The following is a 12,049-nucleotide window of genomic DNA, read 5'->3' on the forward strand; positions in this document are numbered from 1 at the left end:
CTAACAATAACTAACCATGATACACAGGATTAAAGAAAGGTGAAGGAAGAAAGGAAGGAAAGGTGAAATCAGAGGAGGAAGTAGGAAGGAAGGAAAGATGAAATCAGAGGAGGAGGAAGGAAGGAAAGGTGAAATCAAGAGAAAGGAAGGAAGGAAAGGTGACATCAGAGGAGGAAGTAGGAAGGAAGGAAGGAAGGAAAGGTGAAATCAGAGAAAGAGGAAGGAAGGAAAGGTGAAATCAGAGGAGGAAGTAGGAAGGAAAGGTGAAATCAGAAGGAGGAAGGAAGGAAAGGTGAAATCAGAGGAGGAGGAAGGAAGGAAAGGTGAAATCAGAGAAAGAGGAAGGAAGGAAAGGTGAAATCAGAGAAAGAGGAAGGAAGGAAAGGTGAAATCAGAGGAGGAAGTAGAAAGGAAGGAAAGGTGAAATCAGAGGAGGAAGTAGCAAGGAAGGAAGGAAAGGTGAAATCAGAGAAGGAGGAAGGAAGGAAAGGTGAAATCAGAGAAGGAGGAAGGAAGGAAAGATGAAATCAGGAGGCAGGAGGGAGGGAGGAAGGGTGAAATCAGAGGAGGAAGTAGATAGGTAGGAAGGAAGGAAAGGTGAAATCAGGAGGCGGGAGGAAGGATGAAATCAGAAGAGGAGGGAGGGAAAAGAAGGAAGGAAGAAATAAGCATACAATTCTAACATCGACATACCACTTCAGCGTTCCGATGTTAATAAGAGGAGGTCTAGAAACAGCATCCTGAGAAGAATTTCAAGTAAAAGGCCTTTCATTTTACTACGAGAGAGGACAGTCTCAGAGAAATGAAACTCTGATGGTGGTGAAAAGGGACAGAGATAGCCAGCTGTCAGGCGTAACCAACCAGAGCCAGTAATGAAAAATGAAAGTGAGTACTTTATCGTCTAACTCAGGGGTAGTCAACCTTTTTATACCTACCACCCACTTTTGTCTGTCTGTTAGTAGTAAAATTTTCTAACCGCCCACCAGTTCCACAGTAATGGTGATTTATAAAGTAGGGAAGTCAATTAAATTTTAAAAAGGAAAGTGCTTCAGTATCGGACAAAACCCTTACCACCCACCATGAAAGCTGGAACGCCCACAAGTGGGCGATAGGGACCAGGTTGACTACCACTGGTCTAACTCCTATGTTACAAGAACCTCACTTGTGCTCCTGTGGGAATAGCTGGAATAAGGCTTCGTGGATCTTGGGGGAGGTGAAGCTTATACGTTTGTGGCTGCTCAAGGATTCCAAGCTAGGCCCTCACTTGATTCCTCCCTGCAGCCTGCCTGGCAATTTCCCACACCAGCATTAGGAAAGGTTGTGCCATTGGCTGTTGTGGCCCGCTGGTGGCCAGCAGCAGAGTCGGACAGTGAGGAGGTTGTGGAGGAACATGGCCAGTCCTGGGGATTGAGGAAAGCTCAGACGAGGGCTCTGCGTCGGAGGCAGAGAGGGAGTTAGACAGCAGTGAGGCAGAAGAACAGCTGGAGCCTATTCCCAGTGTGCACATGCGCAGAGCTGCCAGAAGACAAGTACAACTAAGAAACCAGGATCAGCTTAAGAGTAAAGCCACACCTTGAAGGTGATTACCCCCTCCCCCATAGGAAACAAAAGAGGAACGAATGGGGAGTGGACTTTTGCAGGAAAGGATTTGTTCAATTGGAAAGTTCTGTTTGTGATTATAAGACACTCTGTGCCAAGTGTTATCTGTGTTTGGAAACTAGTTACCTGGCAGCACTCTAAACAAGATAAGATGCACGTGGATAAACATTCCTCTGAAAGACTGTTTGTTGACTTGCTGGATGAGAATGAAAGGAATTCACTGTTGTGTAAATAAAAGAGGTTTTGTCGGGACCAAGACTTTGCTTTTTGCTTCCTAAGGAAGCCTGGGTTAGAACATTGACTAGGAGAGTAAGAACAACATGGTGGCCCAGCAGGAGCCGTTGGAGCTGCCACCAGACTCTGACAGTGAGGGGCTCTCTGAGTCGGCTCTGGAGGACTCTGGACAGGGTTCCGACTCTGAGCAGGGCGCAGAGAGGCTGGTTGACCACCAAGAGGCGCCTGAGCCTTGGACCAGTGGGGAGGAGACAAGGGTGTGTGATCCAGAGGCCAGTAGTGAGTTGTTCCTGGATGCACATCATCGAAGAGCTACTAGGCGTCAGAAACAATTACGCAATTACAGGAGGTGATTGTACTCAGCTGGAGGTCATTAGGCTCCTCTCCAGACTATAAAAAGCTACTTGTGCATACGGCCCTCTTTGCAGAAGTCAACACAGGATTGAATGTCGGAGGACGTTACTGGGAGCTTGGCAGGCTGGATTGCTGCCAAGCCTTATCTGTGTTTATTGCTGCTTGAGTTTGTCTGAGTTGCTGCCAAGGTCCTTATCTGTTTGTTATGCTTGGCTTTCAGGCACCGAGGTTTTGGTTTCTTCCTATTAAAGTACATTCCAGTTAAGCTTGTCTCGGCAGTCATTACTGGATGGAGGAGGGGGTCAGAACAGTTTACTAGCTAAACTAAGGGTGTCAAACACGATTTCATTGAGGGCCACATCAATGTACTGTTTGACCTTGGCATGCCAGGGGGGGCGTGGCCAGAATGGGTTCCATGCACCTTCGGCATTTGATCATGCTGACCACATGACCATGGAGACTTCTTCGGACAGTGCTGGCTCTTCGGCTTTGAGGCAGAGATGAGCACCGCCCCCTAGAGTCGGGAACGACTAGCACGCATGTGCGATGGGAACCTTTTACCTTATATTCTCCAGTGTCTACATCTTGCAAACCAAAATCACCAGTAGGCCGAAAACAGGGAAAGACAGAATGGTAGATCTACCAATAAATCTTCAAAGGTCTAATAGGGTTTATTTATAGCAGTAGCAACCAAAATATTTTGTTTTCCATTTTAAAAGAAATAGGAAGAACAAATAAAGATAGGACAAACAAGACCAAGTTTTTGTGTGACTGGATTTTGAGCTCTGAATGGGCACTAAAATTTAATTTCTGGGTTAAGAATATGCTTAGAATGATAAAGCAATAATTCTTCCTACAAGCTACTAGACTGTATTTTACTTCTCGGAATTCTAATGAAAAAAGGACGAATGTAAAGGAGCTTAGGACGAAGTCTTCTAGAATGCCCCCATTGCTTTCCTCCTGTTGATATCTCTCTTGATTTGGCAGAGGGAACAAACGGGGCAACACCCCACAATGCAGAAATCGTTACAGATGGATCCCTGTTGAAAAGAAAAGAAACCGAATGAATCAATAACCTTTTCAATAGAAAAGAATAGAATTCTTTATTGACCAAATGTGATAGGACACCCAAGGAATTTGTCTTTGGTCCCATGATGCGTGACCCGTCAAAACCGCGGAGGACAAAATCGCGCTCGACGAAAGCGCGCATGTGACGTCATCACAGCACGACGAAAAAAATTAAAAATTGAAATAAAATTAAAATTAAAGCAAGCCAATTCACATAAAGGTAAGGGTTAGGTTTAGGGTTAGGGTTAGGTTAAGGGTTAGGGTTAGGTTTACAGCGTTAGGGTTACGTTTAGCGTTAGGTTAAGGGTTAGCGTTAGGTTTAGCGTTACGTTAATGGTTAGGTTTAGGGTTAGATTTAGGGTTAGGTTAAGGGTTAGGTTTAGGGTTAGGTTTGGGGGGGTTAGGATAAGGTTTTCGCTTTATTTTTACATTTTTCGATCACAGCGCGATGTTTTCGTCGCGCTGTGATAACGTCAAATGCGCGCTTTCGTCGAGCGCGATTTTGTCCTCCGCGGTTTTGTGGTGGAACCCCATGATGAGTTGGTTGCCCCAGTCTGATTCTGAGCTGGTATTTCTCTCTAATTTCACAAGTATTTCATAATATTCTAGTTTGGGGTTGTTGTTTTTTTGTTTTTTTGGTTTCAGCTAGAATTTATAAACCTGAAGTTTGTCTAGTCTTAGGTGAATTAATCTACTTACAGGGATATTGTATTTTGTTCTGTAGACAGCTCTCATGGCAACAGTTGAGCCACAGCAACAACATTCATTCATATCTGCGGCAACTTGGCATCCCAAACAAAGGTAGCAGAAAAATCCACAGAGACCTATAAAGAGGAAGAAAAAGCACCTGTAGAAATATTTTGGCAATGCTTTGAATGACATAAGATTTATGGCCCAGAAAGTACAAATTATGCTATTTGTGCAACATCAACACTGTGAATGCAAATGCTAGTTAAGGCATCACCTAGCAAAAAGGAGGGCTGAAAAAACTAATGTACACACCGCATTAAATTAAAAGCACACTCTATTGTATTTTTCTGTATAATGATGTTCCTAACTATTATGAAATAGAATTAAGGAAATTACTGTCGGAGAGAGACTGGCTGAACCAGGGAGTGGAATCAAACAGGGAACTAATCGGGAATCCTTACATGGGCATAAGAGAATGAAGTCTGATCTTCCCTGAATGTTGTTTAACCTTATCTAGTCTCACCAGTGCAAATCGCCAGTCTAAGAAGCTTCCTATTTTAGAGGCCTATGTAATAAAATAGCTAATTGAATTCTTCACACGTGGATTGATTGTGCCTAACAATTACCAATAGAAGAAAATGTTTGTAACTCACATCGGAGCTGTTGTGTCCTTGGTGATCTCTGAACTTAGTTGTTTTCTTGCAGATATTTCATTACCCAAGTAAGTAACATCTTGTATTACTAGCATGGATGCTGTCCTAGCATTTATGATATTCCCTACCTTGGTAATGAAACACGTACAAGACAACGACCAAACTCCCAAAGCAGCAAGGACCCCTCATTATGAACATTAAAATTGAAAACATTAAGAGAACGTCCTATTGCTTTCTTTAAAAAAACCATTTAGCACAATTCTTCAGGTGTGTAGCATCAGGCGCAGGAAACCAGGTGCCTGAATAGAGTTTATGTCATGCTTTGTACCAGAATCTGATCTACTAATGGTCAAGGCAGAAAGGTGCTAAAACAAAATTCATGGGGGGACTGGATTTAAATCTCCTGTGGGAGCATAGCGATTCCAAACCTATGGTGCGTTTCACCCCACCCACGGTCTTAGCCTGGTCATCTCCTTCATGTAGGACTTTAAAGTTCCATACACAACTTTTGATAGCATAGCAGCTGTGACTCCTTTTATATTTTGCCATCCTAATTCCAATCCAGGGGGCTGTTCAATAATTAAACATCCATTGCTCAAATGATAAAGAATAATTTATTTCTGCAACCTATCCAATCCGGAAGAATATTCAGCCCAATCTTCCCAAGAAGGCTTTGAAAACCCCACTTACAGACTCCACAGTCACTAAAGCAGTCACATAACTCCGTTTGCCAATAGTTTCTGTTCGGCTGGACCATCACCACCATCTGTGGCTGAGTGACAACCACTGGCTGAGTATTCATGGTGGATAATTTTCTAAGAAAAAGAAAGAAGAGAGTCAAAAAGAGAAGAGATTAATGAACAGGCTGGGTAGAAGGCAGGGGGTGAAATGCTACTGGTTCGCACCGGTTCGTGGGAACTGGTAGGGACAATTGTCGTTGGTTCAGCGAACCGATAGTAAAAAAAAAAAAAAAAGCTTCCGAGAATCGTACAGCTCAGCTGAACCTTTCCCCTCCACTTCTCAAATCAATTTTTACTACCAGTTCAGGCAAATAGGCTGGAAAAAATGCTTTAAAAAGTGGAGGGAAAGCTTCCGATGATCGTGCGGATCAGCTGGGAGCCACGCAATCATCAGAAGCTTCCCCCCCCCCCGTTTCTAAAGCATTTTTCTCCTGCCTATTTGCCTGAACTGGCAGGAAAAAAATGCTTTAAAAAGTGGGGGAAAAGGTTCCATGACAATCAGCTGTACCTTTTTTTTCACTTTTTAAAGAATTTTTTACTACCTTTTCACCCAAACTGGTAATAAAAAATTGCTTTAAAAAGTAAAAAAGAAAGGTTTCCACGATCGCATGGCGCAGCTGAATCTTTTTCCTCAGTTCTTAAAGCATTTTTTACTACCGCTTCGGGCAAATAGGTAGTAAAAACTGCTTTACATTTTTTTTAAGTTGGCCACGCCCACCCAGTCACATGACACCACCACCACCAGCCAGCCACACCCACCAAGCCACGTCCAGAGAACTGGTGGCAAAAAAAAATTATATTTCACCACTGGTAGAAGGTGATCTTAGTCCCAACTCCACAGAGCGGGATTCGGTTGCTAGATTCGATTCTGAATGAAGTCTTTCTGAACACAAATTGGTACTGTGAGAATCTTTCGAAGGGTACTGAGCCTAAAAACAGAGCCTTGGGATATCCCACTGTATACTTCCCTCCAAGTAGATGCCGTTCCATTGAGGACTACAGGTTGAGTGCATTTGGTCAGCCAGTCATAAATAGATCTGGTGGCGATGATGTCTTACCCACATTTTTTTATTCTTATCATGTAGTAGGTTGTGGCCTACTTTATCAAATGCTTTACTGAAGTCCAAGTAAATTATATCCACAAAATTTCTCTGGTCCACCAATGTTGTCACTTTGTCAAAGAATGCGATAAGATTTGCCTGGCATGATCTGTTTTTGACAAACCCATGTTGGCTTTTGGTTATGACTTTGTTTGCCTCGAAGTATTCGCTGATTGATTACTTGATATCTTTTTTCAGAATCTTCCCAGGAATTGAGGTCAGGCTGATAGAGCTGTAGTTTCCAGGATCTGGTTTTTTCCCTTTTTTGAAAATGGGAGCTATATCAGCTCTTTTCCAGTGTTCCGGAAGTTCCCGGGTGCTCCAAGATCTTTGAAAGGTATACTTCCCACTTCGACACTTCTGCACATGCGCAGAAATGTCACATGCCTGAGCGTGTACACATGCATGAGCAAACCAGTAGTTATGGAAACCCACCAATGGGTTGAACTGTTTTTTTTCCCCTTTGTGTAAAGACACCAAAAAAGATTTAAGCACTAGTAGTTCTGCTTTCTCCCTGATGCTTGTCACTTTCTTTCCACTTTTTTAATTTATAGACTGGGCTTTTATAATCTCACTTTTCAAAATTCCCCAAGCTTCTTGAGTTATTTCCCCCTTGAAGATTCTCATCCATGGAATCCTTCCCATGCTCTCTCCAAGTTTATTGAAATTAGCTCTCTTAAAGTAGCAACAGCAATAGCAGTTAGACTTACATACCGCTTCCTAGGGCTTTCAGCCCTCTCTAAGCGGTTTACAGAGTCAGCATATCGCCCCCACAGTCTGGGTCCTCATTTCACCCACCTCGGAAGGATGGAAGGCTGAGTCAACCTTGAGCCGGTGAGATTAGAACCGCTGAACTGCAGATAACAGTCAGCTGAAGTGGCCTGCAGTACTGCACCCTAACCACTGCGCCACCTCGGAAGTAATCTTAAGGGAGGGAAGCTTCATTTAATATCTGCAGAGTGTCTTATCAGCTATATTGCAAGCAGCACAGATCCTTCATGGGGCTAGACAAACTAGGTTTTCTTCTTGAATGGATGGAAACTAATCAAGGAGAGAAGCAACCTAGAATTAAGAAGAAATTTCCTGAAAGTTAGAAAAATTAATCAGTGGAACAACTTGCCTCCAGAAGTTGTGAATGCTCCAAAACTGGAAGTTTTTAAAATGTTGGATAACCATTTGTCTGAAATGAGATAGAACTTTCTGTCTGAACAGGGGATTGAGCTAGAAGACCTCCATGGTCCCCTTCTTCTATTCTGTTCTGTTCTGTCCTGTCCTAGCCTATCCTATTGCATTCTGTTCCATTCCATTCCAAGTGTTTTGTTCTATCCTATCGTACCCTACCTACGCTATACTGTCCTGTCCTTTCCTATCCTATTGCATTCCATTCCATCTGTTCTGTTCCGTTCTGTTCCGTTCTGTTCCATTCTGTTCTGTTTCGTTCTGTTTCGTTCTGTTCCGTTCTGTTTCGTTCTGTTCCGTTCCGTTCCATTCCATTCATATCCCATTCCATCTGTTCTGTTCTATTCTGTTCCATTCATATTCCCTTCCATCTGTTCTGTTCTGTTCTGTTCTGTTCTATTCTATTCCATTCATACCCCGTTCCATCTATTCTGTTCTATTCTATTCTATTCCTTATCCTATCCTTCTATTGGTAGTGCTAATTGTCACACTTGTTAAGTAAATAACTGCATTTCTTAAGTATATGTTGTGAAATTAAACTGCCAGTAAGTAGACATGGCGAAAATGCTCTCATGTCGCAACATATACATAGTTTCAATTGGGAAAAATTTAAGACAGCTGCAGTGTCCCCAGCTCCTGTGATCCCCTTTTGCGACTTTCTGAGAATCAAAGCCAATGGCAAAGTCAGATTCACTTAACAATCATGTTATTAACTTAACAACTGCAGTGATTCACTTAACAAATGTGGCAAGAAAGGTCGTAAAATGGTTCAAAACTCACTTAACAAATGTCTCATTTAGCAACATACGTTTTGGGCTTAATTGTTGTCGTAGGTTGAGGACTATCAATAGAGTAGAGTAGGTTAGGTAGAGTAGAGCAGAACAGAACAGAACAGAACAGTTAAAAGAGACCATGGAGGTCCTCTAGTCCAACCCGCTGCTCAAGCAAGAAACCCTATCCCATTTCAGACCAATAGTTGTCCAATCTCTTCTTAAAAACTTCCCGTATTGAAGCATTCCCAATTTCGGGAGGCAAGTTGTTCCACTGATTAATTGTTCCTAACTGTCAGGAAATTTCTTCTTAGTTCTAGATTATTTATTCCTTTAACTACCGGTAGTTTCCATCCATTCAAGAAAAAACCTAGTTTAGCTATGGCCATGAAGGGTCTGTGCTGCTTGCAATATGTGACCATCCTCGACCAGGCCAAATCCAGAAAAACATCAGGGAATTTCTAGAAAGTCACTCTGACAAGCCAGCCATCAACAGACACATAGACATTAACAATGTCTATAGACTATGCAAAAGAGTCTATCAACCAGCCCAAAAGAGAACAAAAAGACTCCAGCACTTCTCCACCAGCAATCAGCACCCAGATCAGCATAGAGTAGATTAACTCCAAGGTCACTGCCGGTTCCAGCGACCCAGGCTGCCAAACCACTACTGGTTCAGCCGAACCAGTCCAAACCAGTAGGAACCCACCACTGGTGTGGATACTTAAATAGGCAGCATAGATATTCAATAAATAAAAATAAGGATTTTAAAACTTAAGCACTGGGAGGATATAAAGATGGGAATTATAAGTGAAACGCTTAATTTATCCTAATCACTTCTTAGCTTTCCTCTGCAAAAATGATCATCTTTATATTCGTGTTACTCTAGGAATCCACTCTTATTTCCCCCCCCAAGTTTAAAAAATGAGGATTCGGATTCTGTAATGTAATACAGAATGTCACAAGAGGGTCTTTCATCAACCAGATTAGGTCCAACGAGATTTAAAACCTCGGAAAACTTTATTCGTTTAGAATAAATGCAAAAGACAGAAAGATTTCAAAGAAAGCAAGATCTCAAACCTTTTTTTTCCCGCTTCTTCTCTTCCTCTTTTGGCTCCTCTTTGCCGAGCTGTAATAAACGCTGCCCACTAGGTTTTAAAACCGAAAGGGAATGAACTTAGTAACTAATCTGCTTTGAATTTTTTTTTTTAAACAAGGAAGTAATGTTTATTTCAGCCTGATGGGCGTTTTTAAAAAAAACCAAAAACAAACAAGGAAAAAAAACACAAAAGAAAAGGCTAGGAAGAGAAACGAAACTTGGTTCAGATGAAATCATGAGAGGCAATGAGTGGGAATGCTTAGAAATTATCCTTAAATCGATCCTTCCTTGTCCCGTCTTTAGAAACAATTCTGATGTTTCTGCCTGTTTTCCGTTTCAGATCCTAGGAGTCAAACTGGTAGGATCCCCCACTATTTCTGACCCTTCCAACACCTCAGATCACAGATAGTCCTTGATCTAGAACAGGGGTGTTAAACTCAAGGGGCTTAGTTTAGTTTAGTTTAGTTTATTTGGTTTGTATGCCGCCCACTCTCGAGAGACTCAGGGCGGCTTACAGATAAAAAAGGAAGAGGAAACATACAAAAAGTTAAAAACAAAATTAAAATTCCACAACATTCATAACTTAGGATGGGGCTGGATAAATCAACAGCCCCAGGCCTGCCGGAACAGCCAGGTCTTAGTAGCTTTACGGAAGGCCGGAAGGGTAGTAAGGGTCCGGATCTCCACGGGAAGATCGTTCCATAGGGCTGGAGCAGCTACAGAGAAGGCCCTGCCCCGGGGAGTCGCCAGCCGACATTGACCGGCAGATGGAATCCGGAGGAGGCCTAGTCTGTGAGATCTTACGGGTCTCTGGGAGGTAAATGGCAGGAGGCGGTCTCTCAGGTAGCCAGGTCCTATACCATGTAGGGCTTTAAAAGTAACGACTAGCGTTTTTGGTGGCATAAGGGACTCTATTGTGAGCAGAGGAATGGAGTACTCTCCTCGCAAAATACCTCTGGATTCACTCAATTGTATTAATGTCAATATACAGTGAGGATTCCAGGCAGACGAGCTGTATTCGAGGATTGGTCTGGCAAAGGTTTTGCCTACCCTAGTTTGCAGTACAATATTACCGGAGAAGAAGCTTCGGAAGATTCGGTTGGCAACTCTGAATGCCTTTTTGGCAATGCTGTTACAGTGAGCTCTGGAGCTTAGATCGTTTGAGATGAGTACTCCAAGGTCCTAGACAGCGTGAGGGTTGTCTACAAGGTCGTATCCAGTGGTGGGTTTCAAATTTTTTTTTGAACCTACTCTGTGGGTGTGGCCTCCTTGTGGGAGTGGCTTGCCAGCCATGTGACCTGGTGGGAGTGGCTTGCCGGCCATGTGACCTGGTGGGAGTGGCTTGCTGGCCAAGTGTTTTCTTTCTTTCTCTCTCTCTCTCTCTCTCTCTCTCCTTGCTTTTGTCTCTTTGTCCCTTTTTCCTTTTTTTCTTTCATCTCTCTCTCACTTTTTCTTTTTTTATTTCTTTCTTTCTTCCTTTCTTTCTCTTTCCCATTCCCTCCCCACTCCTGGCGGAAGGATACTGCAAAATCTCCATTCCCTCCCCACTCCAGGGGAAGGATACTGCAAAATTCCCATTCCCTCCCCACTCCTGGCGGAAGGATACTGCAAACTATCCATTCCCACCCCACTCCGGGGAAAGGATACTGCAAAATTCCCATTCCCTCCCCACTCCTGGCGGAAGGATACTGCAAACTATCCATTCCCTCCACACTCCAGGGGAAGGATACTGCAAAATTCCCATTCCCTCCCCACTCCTGGCAGAAGGATACTGCAAAATCTCCATTCCCACCCCACTCCGGGGAAAGGATACTGCAAAATCTCCATCCCCTCCCCACTCCTGGCAGAAGGATGCTGCAAAATCTCCATTCCCACCCCACTCCGGGGAACGGATACTGCAAAATTCCCATTCCCTCCCCACTCCTGGCAGAAGGATACTGCAAAATCTCCATTCCCACCCCACTCCGGGGAAAGGATACTGCAAAATCTCCATCCCCTCCCCACTCCTGGCAGAAGGATACTGCAAAATCTCCATCCCCTCCCCACTCCTGGCAGAAGGATACTGCAAAATCTCCATTCCCACCCCACTCCGGGGAACGGATACTGCAAAATTCCCATTCCCTCCCCACTCCTGGCAGAAGGATACTGCAAAATCTCCATTCCCACCCCACTCCGGGGAAAGGATACTGCAAAATCTCCATCCCCTCCCCACTCCTGGCAGAAGGATGCTGCAAAATCTCCATTCCCACCCCACTCCGGGGAAAGGATACTGCAAAATTCCCATTCCCTCCCCACTCCTGGCGGAAGGATACTGCAAACTATCCATTCCCTCCACACTCCAGGGGAAGGATACTGCAAAATCTCCATTCCCTCCCCACTCCAGGGAAAGGATACTGCAAAATCCCAATTCCACTAACCTGCTTTTCAGCTCTGTTCTCCTGTCCAGGGCAAGAGAAGATGACCAAGCTGATCAGTTGGGACTTGAGAGGCAGTGAATAGATCATGGGTGGGGCCAGCCAGAGGTGGTAGATGTAAAAATTGTTCTGACCGAGGCTTCCCGAGA

General features: G+C 43.7%; 1 protein-coding gene across 1 annotated transcript; it reads right to left on the reverse strand.

The window, feature by feature from the left end:
• Positions 1-2,837: 2,837 nt before the first annotated feature.
• LOC148043771 (placenta-specific gene 8 protein-like) lies at positions 2,838-9,624 on the reverse strand. The gene is made up of 4 exons (XM_087724040.1): positions 9,468-9,624; positions 5,289-5,413; positions 3,955-4,079; positions 2,838-3,227 (listed from the first exon to the last, which is right to left on the reverse strand). Exons 2-4 carry the CDS (start codon positions 5,398-5,400, stop codon positions 3,123-3,125), a joined length of 342 nt encoding a protein of 113 aa, XP_087580166.1. The 5' UTR covers positions 5,401-5,413; positions 9,468-9,624; the 3' UTR covers positions 2,838-3,122.
• Positions 9,625-12,049: the final 2,425 nt, after the last annotated feature.

This window comes from Thamnophis sirtalis, unplaced genomic scaffold (assembly GCF_051295495.1).
Source record: "Thamnophis sirtalis isolate CommonGarterSnake01/CBP01778 unplaced genomic scaffold, rThaSir2_p1.2 scaffold_10, whole genome shotgun sequence".
Classification (NCBI taxonomy): domain Eukaryota; kingdom Metazoa; phylum Chordata; class Lepidosauria; order Squamata; family Natricidae; genus Thamnophis; species Thamnophis sirtalis.